Source organism: Alligator mississippiensis, chromosome 2, assembly GCF_030867095.1.
Source record: "Alligator mississippiensis isolate rAllMis1 chromosome 2, rAllMis1, whole genome shotgun sequence".
Lineage (NCBI taxonomy): Eukaryota > Metazoa > Chordata > Crocodylia > Alligatoridae > Alligator > Alligator mississippiensis.
Window position 1 is genome coordinate 127,783,857 of NC_081825.1, and position 27,591 is coordinate 127,811,447.

Sequence of the window (27,591 nt, forward strand, 5' to 3'; positions counted from 1 at the left end):
CCAGTGTATTGATTGATTACTCCTCCCAGCTTGGTGTCATCTGCAAACTTGCCAAGGGTACGCTCCATCCCATTTTCCAGGTCATTGATGAAGATACTGAACAAAGCCAGGCCCACTACTTGATTACTACACTCTGAGCTCGATGATCCAGCCAGTTTTCTATCCACCAATAGTCCATTCATCCAACCTTTACTTTCTTAGCTTGCCTGTGAGAATGTTGTGGGAGACCACATCAAAAGCCTTTCTAAAGTCAAGGTATATTGCATCCACTGTTCTCCCTGCATGTACAGAGCCAGTCATCTTATCATAGAAGGCAATCAAGTTGGTCCAGCATGACTTGGCCTTGGTGAATCTATGCTGACTGTTCCTAATCTCCTCCAAATGCTTAGAAATGGATCCCTTGAGGATCTGCTCCATGATTTTTCCAGGGACTGAGGTGAAGCTGACCAGTCTATAGCTCCCTGTATCCTCCTTTTTCCCTTTCTTAAATGTGGGCACTATATTTGCTCTTTTCCAATCACTCAGGACCTCTCTTGATCACCATGAATTTTCAAAGATGTTGGCTAACGGTTCCACAATCACATCAGCCAACTTCCCTAACACCCTTGGGTGCATCCCATCTAACCCCATGGACTTGTACATATTTAGCTTTTCTAAATAGTCCCTAACCTGTTCTTTTACCACAGTTGGCTGCTCCCTAAACTGTGCTGCCAGGTGCAGTAGTCTGGGAGTTGACCTTCCCTCTGAAGACTGAGGTGAAAAAGGCATTGAGCACTTCAGCCTTTTGTATCCTCTGTCACTAGGTTGCCTCCCTCATTCAGTAAGGGACCCATACTTTCCCTGATCCTCCTGGCACACTACAGCACAGTGTTATTAGGCTACTGCACAGTTATTGTCTCGTGCAGAACCCACTGAGAGGGGATTTAATAGCAGCCTTCGATTACCTGAAGGGAGGTTCTGAAGAGGATGGAGCTGGATTGTTTTCAGTGGTGACAGACAGGGGCGACACATAGGGGGTGCATGTGGTGGTGCACCCCCTAAAAAAGGTGCCGATGAAGTTTAGGTTAGATATTAGGAAAAACTCTCTCACAAGGAGGGTAGTAAAACACTGGAACAGGTTACCCAGAGAGGTTGTGGAATCACAGTCCTTGGAGGTTTTTAAGACCTGGCTAGATAAAGCTTTGGCTGGGATGATCTAGCTGGGTTTGCTCCTGCTTTGAGGAGGCGGTTGAACTAGGTGACCTCCTGAGGTCCCTTCCAACCCTAATTTTCTGATTCTGTGATTCTAAGACACTGTATCCCAAATACCCTGTTTTTCCATTCTTGTTAATGGGACTGGAGGGTTTGAAGTATCCCATTGAACTGAACCTTTAGACGTGTTTTCTTTTGATAACGACATCTCCTCAGAAACTTCCTTTTAAATTCCTGAACTAAGATGTTTGAAGTTGGGTGTGTGGAGCCATATTCAAGCACTGAAGAAAATGATGGATTTCAGAGGTCTAGAGAATCCACTGCTACCACTAGCTTCCAAGGAAGAGAGATGTGCAGATAGCCTCTGAAAAGTCAGACACATTTATATAGGAGCCTATTTATATACAGGACTTAGATGCCTAAATAATATTACAAATCACTGGCTAGTCTTCAGTTGGACTGTCTGAATTTTTTTAATATACTTATCATCATTTCATTATTTCCTCTTCATCTGTGTACCATGTAGCTTAGCTATTACTAGAAATACAACTCACTTACTTAAATTGCATACATTTTCATCACATTTATTTGCAATGCAGGGATGAAGAGAAAGTATCCAGGCTACAAAAGGAGGAAGAGAGGGATTGAACAAATTTGAGTGACCTAAATGGCACTTTGTATAACTGATTTGATAGAAAAATGAGGAACTTTACTCACCGTGCTAACTTGACTCTCTCCATTCTTTATACCATTTTTCACTTTTACAAACACTCTGCAACTACCATGTTTTCTCACATATAAACAAGATATGCATCTTGGTTTTCAAAGGCAGAATGAAGGAATAAAAGGCCTTTCCTTCAGAGTACTGGGAAGTATGGTATTTCCCCAGGGAAAACACTGGTTGCAGTTAAGGGGTGTGAAAACACAACATTGTGGCTGCTCTGTTAACCCCTTAGCAGCAGGCTAATGCTGCACAAACTTGCAGGTGCTGCTGGCTAAGTCAAAATTCCTGATCCCTCTTCTCATCTTGAGCTTAACTGAATGGGCAGCCAGTAGTGCCTGCCAGCTTTTACAGCATTATCCACTACCAGGAGAAAAGGAAAGTATCCACAGCCAGCAGCTAGGGAGCCCCCTTTGTAGCACATACAGCTTCACTTTTGTTTTTCCCTCACAGAAGCTCAGTGCAGCAGAAGCTGTTGTTACCCTACTTCCTAAAACGTGCACCCCTATTTCCAGCAGATGATTTTTTTTGGCGGGGGAGGGAACTATGTGTTGTGTATAAGAAAATATGGTAATCCCTTGTTAATAGCCATGTATATACGCTTATTTTCGTATGATATATATTCACTTGCCAAGACACATTTCATTAGAGCTATGCAAAGTATTTGCAAAAATCCTACATCTTCTGAACTTGCTTTGCTTTACTCTTTGTTTCAAAATTCACAACCAAAATACATTCGTTGAAAAAAGTTTGCTGAGGAATTTTGAGGCAGCCAAAACCAGATATTTTGCACTGAAATCACCTGGAATCATAGATTTCATAGACATTAGGGCTGGAAGGGACCTCGGAAGATCATTAAGTCCAGCCCCCTGCCCAAAGGGCAGGAAGTCAGCTGGGGTCATAGGATCCCAGCAAGATAAGCATCCAGTTTGCTCTTGAAGGTGTTCAATGAAGGCGCTTGAACCACCTCCGGTGGCAGGCTGTTCCAGACCTTGGGGGCTCGGACAGTAAAGAAATTCATCCTTATGTCCAGCCTGAAACGGTCTTGTAGTAGTTTATGACCATTCGACCTAGTCGTCATCCCTTGGGGCGCTCTGGTGAACAAACGTTCCCCCAGATACTGGTGGTCACCCCTGATAAACTTATAGGTGGCCATCAGATCACCCCTGAGCCTGCGCTTTTCCAGGCTAAAGAGCCCCAGGGCTCTCAGCCTGTCATCGTAGGGTCTGCTTCCCTGACCTCTGACCATGCGCGTGGCTCTTCTCTGGACTCTCTCAAGCTTCTCCACATCCTTTTTGAAATGTGGAGCCCAAAACTGGACGCAGTACTCCAGCTGTGGCCTCACTAAGGCCAAGTACAAGGGGAGAATGACGTCCTGGGATTTGCTTGAGAAGCATCTATGGATGCAAGCCAGCGTTTTGGTCGCTTTACTAGCCGCAGCATCGCACTGCAGGTTCATGTTCATCTTGTGGTCAATGATGACCCCCAAGTCTCTTTCTTCCATAGTGCTAGCCAACATAGCACTGCCGAGCCTATAAAGATGCTGCGGGTTTTTCTTCCCAAGGTGGAAAACCTTGCATTTATCGGCATTGAACACCATCAGATTCTTGTCCGCCCACTTGCTGAGCCTGTCCAGGTCAGCCTGGATCACCCGCCTGTCTTCTGGTGTGGATGCTTTGCCCCGAAGTTTGGTGTCATTGGCGAAGTTGGCCAGTCCGCTTCTGACTCCAGTGTCCACATCATTAATGAAGATGTTGAACAGTATAGGTCCAAGGACAGAGTCTTGGGGGACCCCACTGGTCACAGGACACCATGATGAGTGACTTCCATCAATTACTACCCTCTGGGTTTGACCACGGAGCCAATTTTCCAGCCAGTGGATTGTGGAGGACCCAAGGCAACAATTGGCCAGTTTCTCCAAGAGGTGATCATGGGAAACCAGATCGAAGGCTTTTTTTAAGTCAAGATATATGACATCAATCTCTTCTCCCTTGTCCAGGTGATAGGTCACCTGGTCGTAGAAGGAAATGAGATTGGTCAAGCAAGACCTACCCGCAACAAACCCGTGCTGGCTATCCCTTAAGATGTTGGCATCGGCCAGTCCATTAAGGATGGCCTCTTTAATAAACTTTTCTAAGATCTTCCCCAGGATAGAAGTCAGGCTAATGGGCCTATAGTTAGCCAGATCCACTTTTCTCCCTTTCTTGAAGATAAGCACCACATTGGCCTTCTTCCAGTCTTCGGGCACTATACCAGAGTGCCAAGAGTTTTCAAAGATCCGCGCTAGAGGCTGGGCTATGATGCTCGCCAGCTCCTTGAGTACCCTGGGGTAAAGATTGTCAGGGCCGGCTGACTTGAAGGTATCCAGCTTCTCAAGATGGTCCTTCACAAAGTCAGCATTAATGGAGGGCAGGGGATCACCCTCACCCTCACCCGGACTTCCCTGTCCCGTAGCGGGCATGGGCGCTGGATCCATAGTTGCTGGGTTTTTTAAGGTAGAAACTCAGATTCTACTGAATTTTGCTCTGAGATTTTGAGTAGAATCCAAGTCATAACAAGCAATTTCTGTGCTCTGGCAGCAGTGGTGGCCAGCCAGCAGGAGCTGCCATTCTTGCACCTCTTCTAAATCAGCATTCATGGCTGGTATCCTGCATGCCCACCCTAAGTTACACAGCTAAGTACAATTAAATCCAAACCTCAACATGGTGCCTCCTATCCAGAGTGAAAACAAAGATGCCAGTAATTTCTGTGCTAATGCTAATTATGACAACTGCAGAGATCAGATTCCTTTTTATGTTCATGTTTGGAGTGGAGAGAGGAGAAAGGAAAATTGAAAGAGCCTGTTTAAGTGTACTCTAGATTGGTCGCTCATTTGTTTAGAACACTAAAGGTGATCCTAATAAAAACTGGGGTGATACCAAAACAGCATAAATATGGTTAATTCTCCCACTGCAGATGATACCAAAACACGTAGGCAACTGGTAGGGGAGCCACAGGGGCCGTCCCCTGCCACCACTGCTGCCGGCAGCTTCTGTGCGTGCTTGCCAGCCCCGTCCCCACCATTGCCATCTTCTGCGGGTGCTCACCAGCCCCATCCCTGCTGCTGTCACTGCTGCTGGCTTCTAATGGAAACTTGACATGACTTCGATTCACTTACAAACACAGGCCTAAACCATACAATATCCATATGAAACAATAGAAATCAATACGAAAATGATAATAATACAATATACAACAATAAGAATCAATACAAACCTAATAATAATACAATATAAAACAGTGGATATCCAAAACCAAAATCTTGCTACTAAAATAAAAATGTTAAAGCTTATCCTAAGTCTGAGCTCACTTATACTTATCTATAGGGAATAGAAAGGGAGAGAAAATGCCAGAAATGGTTGGGGAAGGGGAGGGAATGCAGTTTAAAATAAATTTAAAAAAAAGAAAAACTGGGGGTTTTGCTACACTAAGGGTGCCCCACCTCCAGACTCAGGAGGCACCAGTTGCCCATGCCAAAACATATTTTGTACTTCTGAGCTATGACACAGACTTTGAATTTGATATTGCTTGTCTGGGGACTAAACCATGTTTCAAGTGTCCTATTTGGGAGTCCAAGAGAGTTCAAGAAGCAAGCCATATTTTAAGTATCTTTTAATTAGTTTTTGCAATAAGACAGCTACACACAATGGACCACTGCACTGCATAAATACCATAGCAAATGCATGACACATATCTTTAGATATCAAACTAATGTTTTAAAGAACATTAACCTTTTAAACAATGTGTTCCACCACCTCCAGAAATAAAATTAAAAAGAGAATTATAGTAATTTCCATCAACCTAGCTTTTAGAAGGATCAACAGGTCAAAAGCATTTCTCACTGAACAAATTGTAATTGAAGGTATAATTGTCACACATTTTACAATTGTTTGCATTATTCACCTTGCCTAATATTCCATAAACTTTCATGCTAGTGGGTTAAAGAAAATGACAGCTATATTCTTTTTCAAACATTGGTTTATATTGCTGGTTCCTGAAGGACCATTATCCATAACAGCTTATCAGGCAAATATATAAAACATCTTATTCATAGATAGATCTTATGAACATCTTACTATTCAAAGAGGAAAAAAAGACTGCCAAGGCCATAAATATTTTTTTTCTTACAAGTCTTTTTGATTCTCACAGAGTATAGTAAAAGAAGTAATTGCCATGCATAGTTACAGCAGGAGTTTAGACCTGAAGAAGGGCACTTCAGCTGCCTATACACATGCTAGTTCGGGTTGTCAGAGCAGACTCAAGTCCCGAGCAGATTAATCTAATTAGAATGCTTCAGCATGGCCTCACCATCATGTGTACACCGCACATTTTAAAATGGCCATGGGGGCACTTAATCTAAACCTCATCAAATGAGGTTTAGATAAAACACCCTGCCACCATTTGTAAATTCTCAGGGGCTTAATACATGTGATAGTGAGGTGTCTTAATTAGAGTGGCTCTACAGGAAGTACTCTAATTAAAATGCACCCCCTCTCCCCCCACCGAGCACATGTATAGGCAGTCTTGATGTTCAAAACCTTGTTGGCCATCTCTCCCAACTGTACAGTTGGTCCAATAAAAGATAACACAAAAAATCCTGGCCTCTCATCCAAAAGTTAAACTTTGGAAAAAATGGGCTAATGATATCCAGTGTGATTCTTTTTAATGCAGTGGAACCAGCTGTAAATAGAAAGGTCTGTGAAATAAGTATTCTCAAGCATTTTTGGATACATAACAGCATCACAGTGTTGTTAACCTGAATCGTTCTGAAATCACAAGTCAGATCCTCCCCTCTCCCCCCCCCCCCCCCCATGTCTTAAGGTTAGCTTAATATCATGATTTTAAAAATCAAGTAAGATTTAGTAGCAGTAGTAGTATTTTTTTCTTGTTTCTGAGTTTGTATGTGCAAGTTTCTGAGCATGGTTTTAACACTGTTTTCTACAACCATGCAGTTTTTTTCTTACAAAGCAACCTAAAATTCTCACATAATCACTTGCCACCAAGAACTAGGACATCAATAAAACAGCCACCAAATATTGCAAAACTAGTAACAATTATGAGGGTTTCAAACCTGTTGTTGTGCCAGTGAGTGAGTAACAGAAAGCGAAATAAATACATGAAAAGTGAAGCCAGCTGATCTAGTTTCATTGGCCAGACTGAAAGAGAAATTTAAAAGCAATTTTTGAAAAGGAACCCAATTTTGTAAGGTTTTCTTTTATTTTGTTTATTATGTATAATTAGGATTTTCCTCTCTAGTGTCCCTTTTATAAGGACACCCAGAATCATGTTTTAAAATTGGTCCACCACATATACTGAACATATGTTTTTGGACCTTAAGGACCAGATTCGAAAAGTAATCTACTTGAGGTAAGACTGAGCAGCATCTTTAAACATGTGCCTCTAGGACTGATATTTTTTAAAAAACAAAGTTATAACTGCACCTGAAATGAAGAGACCTGAGTGCCTAGAAAAGGAATTCTCAGAACTAAGCAGGTGGACACCTAGGCCACTCAAAAGGAAATGGATTAGAGGGATGGGTGTCTAAAATCCCACCTTCTTTCTAGATTAAGGGCTTTGTTACACATGACACTGTGAGCAGCTCAAATGTTGATCAATGTTAGTGCTAACTCAAGTTTGGGGTAGTCCCATGTTCAGGCCAATAGGGGCTGGGAGGAATGAAAGGTAAGAGCCCCCAACTCCCTTCCAGGCTTCCCCTCAGTGCTCCACAGCTTCCCTTCACTGCCATTTATTTGTGAATGTCTGTCCTGGTGGAGCAAGCGGGGAAAAGTTAACCTGTTCCCATGGCCCTCTGCCGCTGCCGGGCTGCTGCTCTTCTCCAAGCTGAGCCCGGCCCAGGGAGCAGTGGTGGCAACTGGGCAGGCAGGTTAACCCTCCCCTGCCTGGTCCCCCAGAACAGACAGCATTGGCAGCCACAAGTAATCCGGGGAGGAGGCAGCAGGGCTGTGAGTGGGAATCTAGGTACTGGGGAGGACATGATGAATGGCGGGTCAGATCTGGGCTAACAGGAAAAGCAGGGTAGGTGGGGTGGTTACACTAAGGTGTAGCCTAAAGTGCCTATACCTTGTGTAACATGAGCGGGGTAACACAGATCAGAGATAATCCTGCCCTAGAGTGGCATAATTTTGAGCTGCCTGATGAGGGCCTTGTTACACCTTATGCTGGGAGCCACACAAATGTTGATTGGTGTTAGTGTTAGCTTGGAGTTTGCAGCAGTCACACCCCTAGCCTAGAAACCTTCTCTGACTGCACACTTGCACAGCTGTGACTTGCCACTAGAGGCCTGGTGAGCAGAGGCAGGACTAGGAGCTACAGTTGTGAGTTGCCACTACAGGCTTCAGTTCCAGCTGTACAGGTAGGGGTGTGAGAGATCCCGGGATACTTGAGGACTTCAGCATGGGCGGCACATCTAGAGGAGTGGCCACACCTTAATGGAACAGGATCTGGGTGGTGAAGATCAGAGCTAATCCTGCCCTGGAGTGGCATAACTTTGAGCCCCATAACAAGCTCTTAAAACCACTTTATTTGTGGACAATCCAGGGGTTAAGAGCTCCAGGAGCCACCCAAAATTACTATATAAAAAGGCCCTTGGACAGCAGATATGCAATTCCCTGAAGCTCCAGTTCCCTGAGAGTTTAACAATCTGAAACCATGAGCTAGACTTGGGTGCCTAGACAGAGGAGGAGCCCATATCTGCCCAGTAGCCTCATCCAGAAAGTGGGAAACCTCCTTACCTTGAATATGTTTGAGCCCAGATCTCCCATTTCTTGGGGAAATGCCATAGCTACCAGGCTGTGAGCTGAGCCGAGGGGAACTCTTCTCTCTTCCTGCTGACACTGACCTAGTCACAGGGTCTAATGAAGGGGAGACATTGGAGGTACGGTTATGTCAGGGCCCTAATCTCAAGAGTCCCTCCCAAAATCAGATCACTATTTCCTGTTTCCAAAACAGAAAGTAGGGGGGCCTTCCTACCAAGATGCACCAGGCCCCCATATTTCTCTCACAGGCCCTGCCTAGCAGGCAGCGAAGAGTGCAAGATTCATAGGGCCAGAATGATAAGAGAGCCTGGCTAAATGAGGAGGATGTTCCCTGGGGAACAAAAAAACCCTGGATTTTGGTCCTTGCTCATGGGACTTATGCATTTTTCATTAAATATTTATTGGATTGGATAAAATTCATAGAAGGCAGTGGGCTCAGGCATCAGGGACTAGACTCTAGGGCTCTCTTCCTCCAAAAGGAGGCCCTAAGTGCCTATTTCTCCATTCACTTAGACCTAGTGTAAATGAATAGGAACATTTTGAATAGGAATGAATAGGACCAGCCTAGAACATCAATAATACTAGCATAACAACTAGCATATCTGTAGCAAACCAGTGGGAAAGAAGAATTCAAAGAATTTCACATAGAAGGCATTGCACAGGGTTTTCTGCTAGACTTACGTCATATGCAATCTGTAGGATAACTGACTGAAGTAACAGCATGGGTTCACTTTGGCCACAGATTCTGTGTAGCACTGTGAGGTTAACTAGACCTTTTATATTTTGTGTCGTGTCTGCTTCAGCAGGCCAATACATAATGGGCCACAGGAAAATAGATAATATTAGCTGGATTTGTGGAAGGCCTCTGCTGCTCTTTACAGCCCTTCAGCTAGATCACTAGATTTTCAGCTGTGTTCATGTTCCTGGAATAGTGCAAATTTTGTGAACTTACACTGGAACTCAGCACTTCACTGCATATTTTTAGGCTCTGAAGTGTGCTTCTGGTACATCACATGGGCAGGTGATGAAAATGTGGTTTAAAAAAGTGTAATAACAGCTCCTCTAGCCATAATTATTTCCCCTGAAGTATATCTATTGTAATGCAGACAGAGTATTTGGGACAACACCTTTAAAAGCGAAAAGTATGAAAGGTTGCAGCAAGTTAGAATTCTGCCTGCATACTTTACCATAAACCCTTCTCACCAATAGGAAGCAGAGGACAAAGCACCCTTTTTTATCTGAAAGAAATCTAGCAGATAGGGTACTAAACTAAGGCCCCTGACACACATTTCACTTAAGACATAATTAACTGGTTAATTATGTCTTAAGTTTTGACCTGGCCACACATTCATTCAATTAATAGCACGATAAAACCAGGAATAAGCAACAAAGTTATTACACAAAATATGAGTAATAACTTTGTCACCATTTCCTATCATGCCTTTTCTATCTGGCAGGGGTGTTATCAGGATAAAAACCAATCAGAAACACCCTAGAGAATGTTATATCAGAGCATAAAGCAAACCAGAATCCAGGATTTAGTACTCTGTACCTGAAGGACAATGCTTGGTTAATTTCTTTATTCGGTGAAGTGTGAGATTGAGCCAGATGAATCAATTTCCCAAAATACTACTAGGCAGATAGTTATAGGACTGCCCAAGTGGCAGGTGGTAATTGTCAACCACGAGCCTCAGAGTACAACAGGCTTGTATTCTGGTAGGGCAACAGTACATTTTGCTCAACACAGAAAGAGGGAAAATTCTTCTTGTCGCATTAAAACTGAGAAAGACAACTTTGGGTAAAAATCGGATCCCCGTTAAGTCAATTGCTAAATGTCTGCATTCAGGCAGCCCCTTCTATAGGGGTCTCCTTAAGGGATGTGTGGCTCAGTTCAGTGAGGTATGGAATTACTACATGACATGTTTTTTTTAAAGGAAAGATTTGGGCAATTGCCTAATCATGTTTAATTCCTTTGGAGTTTCCTAATGAAAAACCTATTAATCATGGGTTCAGTGGCTTCCCAGGAGCCACCTAACCCTGGAGGCACCTAAACTTTAAGTTACCTCCCTTTTTGATCTAAGATGTCCTGAGGCACTTGCAAATCTGGTCTGAGAAGTATATCACCTGAGCAGGTCTGTTGCCACAGAACCCCTGCTGGGATCCAGAAACATGCTAGAACAGCGTGTAAGGCCGTTGGCAGACTCAATCAAGTGGGCATGTTCTGAACATGCCTTCCACACACACTGATGGGATCAGGTCTTTCGCAAATAACAGCTGTAGTTCCTTTACTTTTAAAGGACTAGTTAGTTACTGGAAGAAAAGTTGGTGGCTACAGCCATCTTTTTATGTAACAATCTAGTGGTTTGAGCACTTCACCTGTCTCTGTTTATTGAAAGAAAAAGGTCAGCCCTACTCCATTCTTTCAAACTAGATCAGATCTTAGTAGCAGATCCCAGGCTCTGGCTTATGAGGTCGTGGAACTGCTTGTCTGCAACCCTGATTCAGATAACTAAGTTCTGGAAAGGGTGAGATCTAAGGCATGTCCCTTAGGGAAGCAGTTGCATTGCCCTGCTGCACATCATGTCTTTGCAAGATACAAATTGATTTGTTGATTGCACACACAGAAGGAACAACAAGATTAAATGATGGAAGCACAAAAAGCAACTCCATCTCTCTGGGTTTGAAGTGCACTTTTGGGCAATTGCTAGACTCTGTCAGGGAGGTTCAACTGGCTGACAGATCAGTTTTAGCACTCATCACAGCCCAAAATATCAGTTGTAATGTGTACACTTAAATAATTAAATCTGCTTGCACTAATTTGCTTTCATTTTGTTCATAAAGCTACCCTTATGCTGAAGTTAACATTGCTTTTACTTGACTAAGATAAAATTTCATGATGGCTAGGGAAAGAAAGTACCAGACAATAGTAACAAGTCACTCCTCTCTAGAAGCAAAATGGTCAAATATAGGACTGCAATTATCCATTTACCCTTGCATTGCAATTACAGTATATAGAACTAAATACAGGGTACAGAAGGGTACCACTGCAGAAAAATATTAACAAAATAGTTAGATATGAAGAAGCTGATCTTTGTTATCTCAGCCTTCTCCCTGTGCTTAGGCTAGTGATTCTCAAGCAGGGTTCTGCAGCACCCTGGGGTGCCTGGAGATCCTTTCAACGGCATCTGAGGGCACCACACAGTGTTAACACTAATAGGTGTGCTACCATATTTCACAAGATAAATTCAGAGATTTCAAATCAGAAGCCACAGTGTGAAAAACATTATGACCTGCTGTGGTCGTTCTGAGTTCTTTCCAACAGAAAACTGCCATCTTATTTTTCCATCATCAAAAACTGAGTGGAAACTAAGAGCTGGCATTTTCCAAGGGGTGCCTTGAGTCTAACAGGGGGTTCCTCAAGTCTAAAAAAGGTTCATAACCACTGATTTAGGATTTTCTGTTGACTAGCTCTAAGTAACTTCCTGCTCAGCATGTGGATTTTTTGGATCACTTTTTTTATAATGCTTAGGTTTCCCTGTTTAGGCAGCCCAGGCACTGACCTCTACTTCAGTTTTAACTTCTACTTAAAAGGCACTTCCAGGCCTACTGTGTACGCACCTACATCTGTTACTGAACCTAAATCATTAGTGCTTTTAATCAATTTATCTAGACAGACTAGGATTTTTTCAATCAAAATGATTTCATGTATACAAATTCAAGACTTGCAGGCTTTCAAAATGTGGGGCCTGATTCTGGTCTTATTTTATGTGGTATAAACAGTTACTCCTGATTTTTCCAGTGGAGTTATGTTGGACTTCTACAAGGCCATTAAATTTGCAACTTATTCTGACTTGGTCAATCTAATTTTTTTTCCTTAAGCGACCATTCAGTTGAAACAAATTATAATGGAAGTATAGGGACTCAGAGTCTTGGATATTGCTTAATAGATACAGTACCTATTTCTTTTTTGATCAGCACAGTATTCACAAAGTTCACATGAAGAGCCTCTTTGAAAGCTACCTTTTCAATTATAGTCAAACCTTGTTTATCAAAATTATATGAAAAAATCAACGGGACAATTAAGGATTGGAACCAACTGAAGATTTTTCAATGTGTTTGAGACACAGTGGAGAGTATCAGTCTGTTTTACCTTCACATATTTGGATAATTTAAACTTGCTTAAATAAATGTTTCTCAATAAGTGTACTTTTCAGTCCCAGTTTCAGATCATTCACCTAGCAACTAACATAATACCCAAGAATGTTGTCCTGTTGTGCTATCAGCAATGCGGGAAGCCATGGTCAGAAACCACAAAGCAATTACTACTTTGTTTTCCTTACAGAGTTAGGCAACATGCCACAGCATATCAAGTTGTAGTTTTTTGTGATACAACTTCTTACACTCTACTAGAAACGAAAAAGAGGTCAATTAATTCTACATAGATCATTAAACAACAATCAAATTATAATAGCTGTAACTCAGTACCAACCCAAGTCAGATTTTAACTGATGATCCAGAAATCAATGGCTTAAAATCTCATGATAAGGATATTTAAACCCCATCGCTTTATAGTCAAGGATATATAAAATTAAATGTGTTATAATTTCCCATGTCTAGAATCGAATTATTGGAGAGTTGTCTTAAATTCATTCCCCTCACCACTGCACCTGGAAAAGCAGCAGCAGGGTGGCAGGCAGTGAGGGAGTTGGTGAGGGGGCAGGCAGGGATGGAGTCAAGTAGTCTGACCCCTGCCCCTTGCCCTCCTACACCTTGATGCCTGTCCCCACCCACCATTTGTCCCCTTCCCACCACCCCTCCTATCCCTGTCCTGCACCCCCGCTCCCCCTCCCCCCATGCCTGCACTCCCTGGCACCAGCATTCCCCATGCCTGCCCCACCATAGCCTTTTGCCTCCCCACTTGACCCTATCCCTGGTGCTTACCCTCTAGCTTTAGCCCCACTCTAACCTGGGGCACTGAGCATGTGATTGCTCCAGCTGCAGCCACAGCCCTGTTCAATAGCAGCAACAACTTTTACCACGTCAGGCTGGGGCAAGAACAATCATATGCTTCATGCCCCAAGCTGGAGCGGGGCTAGAGCTGAAGCCAGAGGGTAAGTGGTGGCAAGGAGCAGGCAATGGCAGTGTAGGACAGGCAACAACTACAGATCTGACCTCAAGCCCAGATCGGGGCTGGAGTCAGAGCTGCAGCAGGCACTGGCCCACCTCCCACCTTGTAATTGAATCCAAAACCAGGGGCATTTTCCCCTATGTTAAATGCAGGGGGCCTTGTCTTGAATTTGAGTAAACAAGACAATACTGAAGTTCTTACACCTGTTTAAGTTAGAAATAACTCCAGTGAAGTCATGGAGTTGCACCTGGGGAAAAATCAGTGTGAAGTGAAAGCTGAATCATACTTAGGATCATATCAGGTCTCTCAGTGGTCCACTAAGGAAAAATTGTTGAAGCTGTCAAAAGATTAATCTTTTTTCTCATTTGGAGGATTCATACCTTCTGGAAAATGCAACATGATTAAATTTATATAGCATCATTAATATGCATAAGAAGTTGCTCAAGAAGACTAATAAAACCCACACCTTCCCTTCTGCAAAATTGTGCATAGGTAGAGAAATATGTATTTCCTAACTAAAGAGTGTTGGTGTGATTAATTCTGAAAAGGGAAAGAGCAGCGATGATGAGACTGTCCAGTTTCCAAATACCCGCTACTAGTACACGTGATATTAAGTGTACCAAAATTATTACAGATCCTGGCTAATTGTTCTGATCCTTTAAGCAGTTAATCCTGTGATCTTTTTGTTCACTTAAACATCCATTTACTTTAACATGGGAGAACATTCACGTTTATCAAGTATGAAATATTATATATTTGAACCAGTTTACTCTTCAAGAGTAAACAGTTGAATATGCAAATATTTTCCACTACATTTCTCATTCAATCTTGTTTCCATGTGACAGATAGTTCATATATACTGAAAAATTCAGCAGGTATGCTTCCAACATAAACCAGATGATGCTGATATGTGGGCATGCTCATACCTACCCCACCATTATAATTTGGGCATAGAGTAAGAGAACACTTTAGTTCATGTTGGCCTTATTATATGTAACAGACATTGAAGGGTTGCTTACCTGACCAGAGGGTGAACCACAGTGAGCCTTGTCTCTTCGAGGCAAAGGAAATTCATCCCAATGGGGATGTAGTCAGTGCAAAATAAAGCTGTCCCAGACAGGGACATCTGGATAGAGGTAAAGAATGGAAAAACCCCGGACAGGGGTTTGAAATCAGAGAGGGACAGTTAGGGAGAGCCCACGAAAATCCCAGTCTCAGGATTGGCTGGGAGAGTTTCTTTAAAAGTGGGGAGTTTTTCCCCGCCCAGGGAGGAGAGAAGGGTGCATGCTGCAGGGAGAGGGTTGTGCAGGCCAAGCCGCAGTGACTCGCCTCCCCAAAGCCTGCCAGAGTTGTAGTGAGCTGGCGAGGGGGCAGAGGAGCACTCACAGCCCCAGGACTCAAGGACTTCGGAGGAAGCAGGCTGATCCATTCAGGCAGCTGCCTGAGAAGCACATGAGTTTGCTTGTGGGGAAGCAAGCCCCAGTTAGTGGGTGTGTGTGTGTGGATGTGTGTAATTTAAAGGAGAGGTGCACAGGTGTGGAAGTACAGCCCAGCGTGTCCTATTGTTCAGACAAAGGGAGGCAAGATTCAAAGAACTAGCCCCAGTTTGTTAGTGCGTGCATGACACAAAGAGAGGACACAGGCTGCGGGAGCCAAACGCAGCACGCCCATCTGTTCAACCATGGGAGAAGTGTATCTGCTTGAGCCTGCATCCTGAGCTGCGTGGCCCACTGTGCAAGACCGTGGCCCGGGGCAGCGTACATTGTGTGTTGCAGGGACCCAGACCTGGGAGCAACTGCCAGCAGTGGGACTAACGTGGGTGGACCCCAGACACGAAGGACCCACCACAGTGCGGTGGGAGGAGCTGGAGAATTGTGTGTCAATTCATTGTGCATAAAGGTCATTAGTAGTGTTTGTAAATAAGTATCCAATAGCTCATGTTATAAATATTAAGAAATTTATTTATTAGTGCTTCAACATCTAGTTATTGTTCATGCTTCTCCTTTAATCTATATCACAGCTGAGAGGTTATCAGTTTGTGAACCCCATAGGCACCCAAGTGACTACCCCCAGTACTCCTTTTGTGTACTGTATATAGAGTTATTTGGTAGCAATTTGTAACTTGTATCTGCTTTAGTTATATCTTGTTCTGTATATAATTAAATTGTATATAATTAAATATTTGTAAATAATTATATTGGTGGAAAGGGTTTGCAAGTGTAAAAGGGGCCCTTCCTGCCAGAAAGCCCTATTTCAGCTCCTAGGAGAGCCAAGTGAGGCACCCCAGGATTCCAACACTCGGACATGAGTCGTGTGCCAGGGTTACGTATAGAACTTGTGCCCCCTCCCTACTACCACATTTCTTGGGTTTTTCACAGAATGAATTTTTTTAATTGAAAATAAAACTCAGTTTTTGAGGATTTGAATTTTTGTTTAAGAATTTAAACATCCCTCTTTCTACACTGAACTGACAAAATTCTTCCCCAACATGAACTGGGGACAGTGTAAAATCTGATCACAAAGCTTTGGGCACAGATTTTTTTGTGGTTCTTCTAAACGCCTCATTGAGAATATTGAGAGGATTTCTCCAGGACTTTAAACAAACCCCTGACCTACCCTGTCAGCTCCAGCTGAAAGTGCTGATTAAAAATAAATCAGATAAAATATGCATGGTGATTATTTACATGTAAATGTAAAACAGCAAGGAAAATCTTTTGAGTTTTTTCTCCTCTTTTCCACTGCTGTGATGGCTTGGTGATTACGAGGATGACAAATTGGATAACATAAATCCTTCAGATTGAATAACAAGTCCTCCAATCAATCACTCAATTCCCTCCTCTCATGATTTCTATAACAAATGTATATAATACAAAAACCCATTTATAGAATATTAATCCAAGTACTGAAAATGTTAGGAATTGCCAGACTTGTGATTCCTTATGCAGCTTTCATTTACCCTCCCTTGTGCATATGCATTAAGGTGTGCACCATAATTACATGATCATATTCTATTTATTCCCAAAGATCCAGGCTTGCTTCATGTTTGTAGACCTCATTTGTTGTAAACTATCCTAGTCTAGATATTTGTTTCAAAGCTATTTTTAACATTATCTTACAAAAGATCTCAAAACATCTATAGGGAAAAAAAACCTTGTTCTGCAACAAAGAGGAAAAAGACCATCATTCCAAGGCTATGGGCCCCTTCTTCATTTTGCACCTTCATTCTTTGTGGGTGTGCCCGCCTCTGTTCAACTAAGCGTTCCCGCGCAGCCTTCGCCCGGACTATGGATCGCGTCTGTCCTGGGCTTGTGGATGGACCCCACAGGCTACCCCTGCTGGCGTCAGGGGGACCCCTTAACTTGCCTGCCACGACTTTGTATGTTGCTTCAGTAGAGGGGTTCCCCCTTGGGGCAGCCTCCCGGATCGTCGTGCCTTCCGGTGGGCACTCACGGGACTCCGACCTCCCCTACACCCCAGCCACTTGCCACCTTGGGCTGCCGATCTTCGGGCCCCTTTGGTATCCTCGGCTCCTCCCCAACTTCTGCCTATGGCTTGCCAGCCACGCATCTGTGTCTTCAGGCCTGGTGTAAGGTCCACGAAGTCCCACAGCCTAGTCCCCCCAATAGGGCTCCCTATCGCCCTATACTAAACACCCTGTGACGTGACATGCCTGACCACCACCGTGATAACTAAGGCCTCTAAACTAATGGGCCGAGAGGCCCAAAGGGGTGCCTCTGGCCTCTGGGCCATGTGGATTGCCCTGGGCTCGGGTTCCACCACCCTAGCGGCTCACCCACTGGGGTGTTGAATCACCGCCTCTCCGTAGGGCTGCTATGGGACCCAAAGGTCCACTGTCCAACCCCACTCGGGGTCTTCGTCCGCCCTCTGGTGTGGCCCGACGAGGCCCTGTTGGACTCGCCCCTCTGTTACCTCGTCTCCGAGGCCCCCGCTCAGGCTCACTTCTTGGCCTCAGCGCCGGCTCGCCCCGACGCTGCTCTCTTGGCTCCTCCTTCTGGTTCCTCCGAGCGTGCTGCCGCTGGCTCCACTACGGGTGCAGCTGCTGGATCTCCCATTGGCGTTACTTCCACCTGCACTGCCACCTCTGCGGCTGACATCACATCGCTGCCGGCTCTCCTGCTGACTCTTCTGCCGGCGTTGCAACCAGCTTGCCTGTCGGCTCTGCCACCGACGCTGCAGCTGGCTTCCTTGTCAGCTCTGCCACTGACGCTGCAGCCGGCTTCCCGGTCAGCTCTCTCAGAGCCCCTCCTGGCTCCGCCCTCGGCTTCCCACGCTGCTGGGTGCAGCGGCTGATCCCCTCCAAGTGAGGGCTCGTTCCTCCAGCCTCCACCCATCAGCCACCCCACCACATCGTCAGGGACACTTTTTAGTTCTCCTGGGCAGCATCTCCCGCCCACGCTGCTTGGCCGCAGCTGTATAAACGCGCGGCTAATCACCTTCACTGGTGGTTTCACCACGCGCCTCTCCTCCGGCTCTTCGAGCTCTGCGAGAGGTAAGTGGGGCTTTCTTTCGGCCCGGGGTCCTCCTGCCACCCCAGCTCCCCTGGGACAGTGGGATTTTAAAGTTACCCATCTACCATTCAGGATTGGCACAAGCAAATCCAATTTCTGTAGATGTGAATGGAAGCTATTTCTACTTAGACCACAGCAGAATTTATGCCCTGTGCTTTCTGAATGGTATAATTTCAAATAAACAAGGTACTTCAGGATTAAACTTCAAAAAGATTCCAGCAAATAAGTAGATGCTTGAGAAAAACTTAAACACATCAGTTGAGGAGTGGGAAAAGACTGTATAAACCTTTAAATATTTTTTTTTTAATCTATTCATGATATTTCAAAGCTGTTCTGTGAAAACCATGTTTTGAGAAATTTACTGTAGAAAACCGCAGTGTCCCTTATAATGTAGAAAGGCATGGGCCATGTTGATTTAAATGTACTTGGGCCCATGTAGGTCATTTCTGAACTTGGTGCCATCACAGATTTCTATCTTCCAGAGCCTAACGTCTTCTTTACTGATCCAGAGTTTAGGAAGGTCACATTTCAGTACAGATATGTAAGGCTTACTTGAGATTTACAGGAATGGATAATCATTACGCGTATGAAACATAATCTATTTAATATGAATCTCAGTAAAAGCCAGAATTATTTGTGTTATGAATACCCTTTTATCACCTGCCATCATGTATTCTCCTTCTCCCAGTTAAGCAGAGTTTTTCTGTTGTGTATATTTGCCATACTTCTGATTTGTCTAGACATATTTGCAATATTCAGGCTATATGTTTGTAATACCCACACTTTCTGCCACTATAATAGATGGTAGCATAAAAAATATTTGCCCTGAAGCAAAGGCATAGCAACACAGCCACACACCCAGGGCAACCACACAGTGCCTGGGACAGTGCTAGCTCCTGCCAAGTCAATTGTGGCATGATCTGCTGTCACTGTGGCAACAGCTGCTTTTGTGGACCCCAACAAAGGCAGCACCCAGGATTGCTGCCCAGTCATCTCTCCTCCATTTCATTACTATCCAGCACTTCAATTTCCAGGTCACTCTGAGGAAAAAGAAACTTTTTGCACCCTCATGAAATTGCAGCTATTAATTAAGGAGAGTACAGAGAAACCACTGTAAGCTATGACAAAATTGGCTATTTGGTAGAAGAACTTAACACAATTCATTAAAACTTTAACACAAACCATAAAATACCTTGATTTGAACCAATCATAAAAATTAATGATATTGGTTTTTTACATATTCAGAAATTCCTCATTTTTAGAAACTGACCTTTAAACCATTCCTGTCTGACTCGCAATGTTTCAGCTGCACATTTTTTCATTATAAATAGGAAGCTTCTTATTATTTCTTGACTGAGATGAACCAAGGGTGGCTGATGTACAAAAGTTCAAACTTTGCCCATCAGCAAACATCAGTAAGGAGTATTTGCTTTCTTAAGTAAGAGGTTTGTCTAGTTTGGATTTAATTAGGAAGCATGTGCTACAGAAAAGCATCACAAAGCATGCACTGGCTAATGACTATAAGTGTGCACTCCAGTAGAGGCTCACTCCTGATACATGTGCAGTTCAGTGAATAAGCACTTTTGGATAAGCCTGCAGAATTAAGAATTAAGAAGCAGAATTAAGGTTTCTCAATTCTCAGGACCAGCCCAGCTCCAAAACATCTGCAGATATGCCTAAATGATCCTGTCTCATAAGAGGGTGGTAAAGGTAGTAAAATTAGCTACCTCTATAATCTGTTGCCTGTATATAAATCCTTGTAAAGACAGAACAAACAAGGAAAATATAGGAAGAAAAACAAGGACACTATAGTTTCTTTAAACTCAGTGCAGGAAGCCAAGTTACAGAATTTTCTAAGAGGTTCTACTGTGAAACAGAGCAAGGCAGAGTAGCTTTAATGATAATGTTTTCTATTCTAAAGAAGCTCCTTGCTGAGTGTTGAAGAAAGTGATCCTTTGTATTAATTTTTTCTATACATGTGACACACTGGGCACATCTACATGTGCATTAATGCACAGTACTTACTGCACATTTAGTTAGTATTTCCTTAACTACAGTCACTGCACAGTAGCGCTGGCACATGGCTTCTTTGTGATGTTTACTGCCTAATAACACTGTCCAGTAGCTTATTAGCATGGTTTTTGACCAGCACACTACTGCACAGTGTTATTAGACCACTGCGCAGTAAGTGTTTCATGTAAACATGCCCACTGAGACCTTCGTCATGTGTATTTCTGGTATTTTGATCTTCTGTAAGTTAAATTGCAAACTCTATTGGGTATGTGGATGAGAGAAGGTGAACTGGTGAGGGAACCTGAAAAAACTTGCCAGTCTGACCTGGATATCCCATGTGTAGGAGCAGGAATTTGCTCACAAACCTTGAGACCAGCTACATGTGTAAAGTTGCTGTCATGCCATAAAAAGGTCCAATCAGCTATGAAGCTAGACCTTGAAAATGTGTACTAACCTGATAGCTGGCTGCTATCCAGCTTTAGGTTGCATGTCACAGGGCCTCCCCCTGCAGCTGGGAACCCCATCAGCTGACTCAGCTCCCAGCCGGAGGGGGGCACCATGCCCAACAAGGGCTGGAAGTCCCACAGCTGAGGAGACTATCAACCCCAGCAGCTGAAGTTGCTGGGTCACTGGCACCATGCAGTGCTGGGACCCAATGTCCACAGCTGCAGGACTCTGGGTACAAGTAGTCACAGGGCACACCTGTGATCTTCCATCCCTGGGGCTACATGGAGTGTTCTCATGGTTGGGAGGTCCTCAGTGGAGGGGACTTCCAGCCACAGGAGCTTGATTCTTGCCAGTGCAGGGGAAGCCTAGGGTCATGCTCTCCCTGCACTGGCAATAAGGCGCAATGGGATCTAATGCACAACCCCACAATCACACCTCCTGCCATGCACATGATCCCATCGTGCCTTTACCTGCACATGTAGAGGGGAGGGGGCCTAACAGATAGATTGAGATCATGTTATGGACAGTAAATTATCAAGTGTATGCTTGTTAGTCTACCTTAGAAGGCACAGGCTGAGGGGAAGAAGAGTGCAAGCAATTTCAAGTCTGAATAGATAAGAAAGCAGCACTAGCCATCATAGTGTGTTTTTGATAAGCCTCTTTGGTTGAAAAGGCTGTAATTGTACAGCAGTTCACTGTTGCCTTACTTCTAGAATCCCAGCTGATGATTCCCACTAGACAGATTGCTTTGGTAAGCAGTTCATTTTAATACCTAATAGTACTTACAACATAGAGCAGGGTGTGGACAAAATGAAGCACAATGATTTACAGAGGAAGCAGTTGCATTGCCCTACTGCACATCGTGTCTTTGCAAGATACAAATTGATTTGTTGATTGCACACACAGAAGGAACAACAAGATTAAATGATGGAAGCACAAAAAGCAACTCCATCTCTCTGGGTTTGAAGTGCACTTTTGGGCAATCGCTAGACATTACTCTGTCAGGGAGATTCCTCTGGTTGACAGATCAGTTTTAGCACTCATCACAGCCCAAAATATCAGTTTAATGTGTGCACTTAAATAATTAAATCTGCTTGCACTAATTTGCTTTCATTTTGTTCATAAAGCTACCCTTATGCTAAAGGTAATGTTGCTTTCACTTGACTAAGATAAAATTTCATGATGGCTAGGGAAAGAAAGTACCAGACAGAATAGTAACAAGTCACTCCTCTCTAGAAGCAAAGTGGTCAAATATAGGACTTCAGTTATCCATTTAACCTTGCACTGTAATTACAGTATATAGAACTAAATACAGGGTACAAAAGGGTACCACTGCAGAAAAATATTAACAAAATAGAAAGATATGAAGAAGCTGATCTTTGTTATCTCAGCCTTGCCAAATTAAGAATTGATCTGTATTCCACCCAATAGGTCAGATCCTGCTGTTATTCTGCCATAAATTCAGAGTAACCAGTTCACACCAGCTCACACCAATTAAAACAAAACAAATCAAATTCTGACTTGACAGATGCTTTTTCTCCTGAGCATGCACTGAATCCTCTTTTGGTTTAAAATTTCACTAAAATGTATTTTACAAAGCAACAGAATTTCTGTATGAAGAAAGCATGCTGCTTGCAACTATTTTAAGTAGATTACTCTATTCCCCCCCTCTCCTCCCTGTTTTATTTTCCCATCAGCAAATGCCTTAGTAGTGATAATAGATCAGGAATGCACGATTATTTGGGCTGAAGAGCTGCTTAGGGAGTTTTGGTGAGCTGTTTTGAGTCAGTTCCTCACCACGCCCCCTCTTCCCTCCCACAACAGCTTACCAAAACTCACTAAGTGACTTTGCCATGGGGCCTGGCACCACACTGTCACCACCTGGTGATCCTGGCCCCAGCCCCGGAGTCTCCATGGAGACCAGCCTTGGACCTGCATAGGCAGGGTGCACTCAGTGGAGTGGATGACATGGGGCCATGGGAGGATGGGAAATGGTGGCTGGGAACAGGACAGGGGGCTGGGGCCAGGACAGCGATCTTGGGGCAGTGACAGTGTGAGGCTGGGGCCTGGGGCAGAGCCATGTTCTGCTCCTGGCACACTGCTGCCCAGGGAACTGGCACCCATTACAGGGATATGTGGGCAGTGGCCCTTCACTGTCACCACCCCAAGATCCCTGCCCCAGCCTTGGCTACCCATCCTGCTCCCAGATGCCCACAGCCCCATCCTATCTGGCTGGCCGAACGTGCCCAGCCTATGCAGGTCCCGGGCCAGAGTCCATGGAGACCACACCTGCCTGCTTCGTCCGTTACCCCCTGGTGGTAGGTACAGGGCAGATGGGCCAGAGTGCCTGGGCATCAGGGCAAGGTCTGGCGGTAATGGTGATACAAGCAGCAGCAGCCGGAAAGAGCTGCTGCTGCTGGGACTGCCAGCAAGCAGAGTCCAACCACCACACCACCTCATCACTGCTGTGAACCCAGGGGCAGCAGGACACATGTGCCATGGCCCAGGATGCCCCCTGTGCCTGGGTTGGGCAGGGCCAAGAGAGCCATATTTTGCCCAGCCCCGTAATAGATTGCTTGGTACTGTACTTCTAGTACATTTTGTGCCCGATTCCATTAACCCTTGCTTTGCATCCATCTCTTCCCCTTCCCTCCTCTCCCCATCCAAAAACAAAAGCCTGTCCCAGCTGGCCTGTGGTATTAATTTGTGCAGGAAGCCTTCAGCTCCTATGAGAACAAGAATGAATAAATGAAAAATGAGAAAAGCATAATGGGAGTTAAAAGTACTCACCAGCTGAAAGAAGAAAAGATACAAGTAATATCCAATTCCAATATGGCTTTTATAAGGATGAAGTAGTCGAGCTCTATCAAAAGCCACGTGAAAAGCCAGCTCCAGAGAAACACAAGAAAAGCGTGCTGGAAAAAAAGTTGTAAATAAAAGCCACACTACATAATAGAGAGAAAGTGGAGAACATCTAGATGCTAAGGATACTACTACTATTTCTAATATATAGAAATGATCACTTTATTTTGTGTTTGCATAGCACCTAGCAGAAAAAATAGATGTTGCTCCATGATAAGGACAAGTTCCAGGCCACTGCCACCATACTCATAAATAATATCAATAGCATGACACTTAAAAGTGGGTAGAATATTAGAAGAAATAATGCATTAAACAATTTGTGTAGGTTCTATATACTAATAGAATAAACAGACCTCACTCATCATAGCATGAAAAACTCACTACAGGAATTAGAAAGCAACATCTCATTTCTTTCACAGGTAAAACAGCAAAGAGGCCAACACAGATGAGCTAGAAAACCATATTCATGCACAGTACAAAGTTTCTGTGCGGTGCCGTATATGGTAGCCAGGGACACTGTAGTTTTTAATTCTGTAGGCCTGGCAATCTAGATGCTGTATACAAATGTATAAAGGCCTAGATTCGTGTATGTTAAGGCCATAAAGAGGACCATTATGATCAGAGGCATAGCAGAGCAGCTCCATGGCTACTGCCGCAGTTGCTGCCCCCCTGCGCCCCCCAGTTATGCTACTGATTGCGATCATCCAAGCTGACTTATTTCATATCACCTCTCTCTTCATAATTACTGCTTCAATGCCAGAAGTCTGTTTTGAGCTATAGCACAGCTTTAGAAACCTTGGGTGCATCCACACATGCAAGCATGTTCGCTTGCAGCAGCTCAAATAGAAGCGGTGCAAATTTGAGCCGGGGCTTTTTGCCTCAGCGCACGTGCTCAGACATGCACTTTGTTGTGGAGCAAATTGTGCCACTTGGGGCAAAATAACCCTGCCTGGCTCCTCCCGGATCTGCAGCCAAGGGGAGCTAGAGCCTGGGGCCAGCACGTGTGCTGTCCTCAGCAGTATAAAAAGCTGCCCTGTCCTGGCCCCAGCAGTACAAAAACCTGCCCTGGCAAGCACCTCAGGGCTACTCGCTCTCTGGAGCTGCTTGGTCACTTGGTACCTGAGGACACTACCCCCTGTGCCAGCTGGACTGCTACAACAGCATCCCAAATCCATTTTAAAAAATACCCCAAAATCCATGTTTTTCCACAATTAAAACAAAAGACCACTCTATACACACACAGACACACACACACTTGGCAGGGCAAGAGACATGTGCGCGCTCAACTGGATGCACCTCATATGATGTAAACACTGAGAATCCACTATACCCATAGTAAACTGTCACAAGAATGAATTACCCTCCATGTAAAAAACTCTGCATCTTATTTAAACTAATTCACATGTGAAATGAAGATTAATACTTCATCTGTATACTGTCACTTGCATCATTTCACCCCTCTTAATACACTGTGGTCATAGGAAGCATTATAAAATGGGAGGTATGGGTTAGGAGTGCTATGAGTAAGGCACTACCTGAGGGATGTAGTACGGTGACTTCAGACTGAGAGGGAGAAAAGTGATGGGACACTCTGATACCAGGCTGGGATCGGGAGAGTAATAAAGTAAGGGATTAGATTTAGGCCACATAGAGACGTTCACTTTCTCCTGGGAGAGTTGGTCTCCCAGGAGCAATCATAAGCATTTTTCTCCCAAAGCAAAAATGGCTGCTCCAGGGGGAGAAAAAACAAACAAACCTAAGGACAACCGGGGTTAAATCACTCCCAGGAGAACTTCTGTACACATACCTTCTGAGAGAAGCTTCAGCAGTCCTCCAGCATCCCAGCGTGCTTTGCTTCCAACCCCCCACATAGGTCCAGGAAGAGTATCACTTAGGCTGGACTCTGCTGTTTCAGCCAAGCAAGGAGCCCCTCACAATCCCCTCATTTTGCTGTAGGGAGACAGCCTCTGAGGCAGTCTGGGACAGCTGATCAGGGCTGCCCTGTATATTGTAGTCATCTGTTGGCAGGGAGTCTGCAGAGCAAACTGAGATGCATGCACAGAAAACCCCTAGCTGCACAGCAGCTCAGCATGCAAACATCTGTTCAGGTATCTCTGTTTAAGTTTATCCACCAGGAAAACAAACTCAGGAGAATTTTCCCAGGTTATTTGAACATGTGTATACTTAGTGATGGACTACTTTGATATGGATTTCTGATGCAAGGTGATATATTCTGCACCCCAGGGAATCTAGGTCTTACTTCCTCTTAACTGTCTTCACACAGCTTGTTAAAGTTCATCAAGGCTCCCAGAGCATCAGCAAAGCTATGCAGTTAACCAATATGAGAAAATGCTCTTGCAGTTAAGTAGCAAGGTAATTAAGCTTCCTTCACCAAGGTAACTCTATTGTCAGTGTGATTTACTAGTGAGAAAGAAGCATTGGAACTCTCTCTCTTCAATTAGGTTCTCAGCATGAAGTGTTATGAACCTGTGGTTTGCCACCAGGGTGACTTTTTCATCCCTCTGCTCACCAAACCAACAGCTAGGGGTTGGAAAGTTGAGACTAATATCCATTCAGCTGTCCCCGTGGTGTCACCTGTACATCCGAGGTTCTACAAAATGAGCTATTTTACCAGTGATACTAATTAAATCCCTCTAATATATTTTGTTTACAGAACACAACATACTTTGGTCTCCAAACGCGTTTAAGGAAATGAGCATGATTTTGTGCCTCATAAAATGAATTCAGCTAGTGCTAGCTTGTCAAATCCTTTACTGCCAATGACTTCCTAAGAGCAAACAATGTGCCAGGTAGTGTATAAGGCACTAAATGAATGTACGAAAAATCTTAGAATTAGGTTCCCTTCAGAAGTCAGTGATGTTCTGTTTGGGGATAGAAGTCTGTCTCCATCTAGTTTATTGCAAGACTGAGGCATAAAAAGACAGATGACAAAACACATTTGAGACACCTGAAGAGGGAATTAGCTTGGATTGATGTTATTGTTTATTAACTCATTTCTTGTGGGCATTGTAGTTTCCCAACCGTCTAGATCAGAGCTCAGCAGGTTGTTGTATCAGAGGTCAAGGCAATGTTTCCCAAAAAAACCCTGTTTGATGAAGCAACATTTCCCTAGGGCTGAGAAAAGGAAATGATGTTACTGCTCCAAACTCTCAGTTTAAGTTAGAAAGAAAACAGCCCAAATTCTCCTTGGGATTGCACTAGTGTCAAATAAGAATAACTTCCTTGAAGTCAATAGCACTGGAGTTACTCTGATTTTAACTCTGGGTCAGTGATATCAGCAGTTGGTCCCAAAATCTTCATTCCTGTTCCTTTCATATAATGATTTGAAATGATTAAGTGTAGCTGCCAAGTAACTACTGAATGTTCTTCATTTCTTTTTCTATTCTGAAGTATATTTGGTGCTCTTCGAACTGGTGCTTATATGCTGTACATTTTGATGACCAAAGGGCTGAAGCAGTCAGTTTGTGACCAGAGTTTTTACAATGGACCTGTCAGCAAATTCTGGGCTTATGCATTTGTGCTAAGCAAAGCACCCGAACTAGGTGAGTGCCTTCTCTCCTTTTTTGCTTAATGTGCATATTTATAGGAAAAGAGTTTGTGCAGAAAGCATGCAGGAGGTCTCAGTGCTGCTGAAAACTGCTTTTCTGTCTTGTAAAAAAAATCCAAACCAAAATTCCCATATTCCTCAGTCTCAAAGATTCATCGTACCTGAACTAATATTAAAACAATGAAAACATGAACCACCAGACAATTTTCAACCCCCTGAGATCAGTTCACCTTAATTTTAGCACACTTTACTCATGCCTGTAGGTCATAATGTGGCATTTGCTGCAGTGCTGAGTAGGGAATCAGTAAAAAAAGAGC

At 43.9% G+C, this 27,591-nt stretch overlaps 1 protein-coding gene across 3 annotated transcripts in view; it reads left to right on the forward strand.

Moving 5' to 3' along the window:
* Positions 1-27,591, forward strand: part of ELOVL6 (ELOVL fatty acid elongase 6) — a 134,082-nt gene that overhangs the window by 91,941 nt on the left and 14,550 nt on the right. For all 3 annotated transcript variants that reach the window (XM_019500123.2, XM_006264078.4, XM_014598206.3), the window contains one exon: positions 27,118-27,269. In XM_019500123.2, the coding sequence (XP_019355668.1) occupies positions 27,118-27,269 (152 nt within the window). The remainder of the gene's footprint in view (positions 1-27,117; positions 27,270-27,591) is intronic.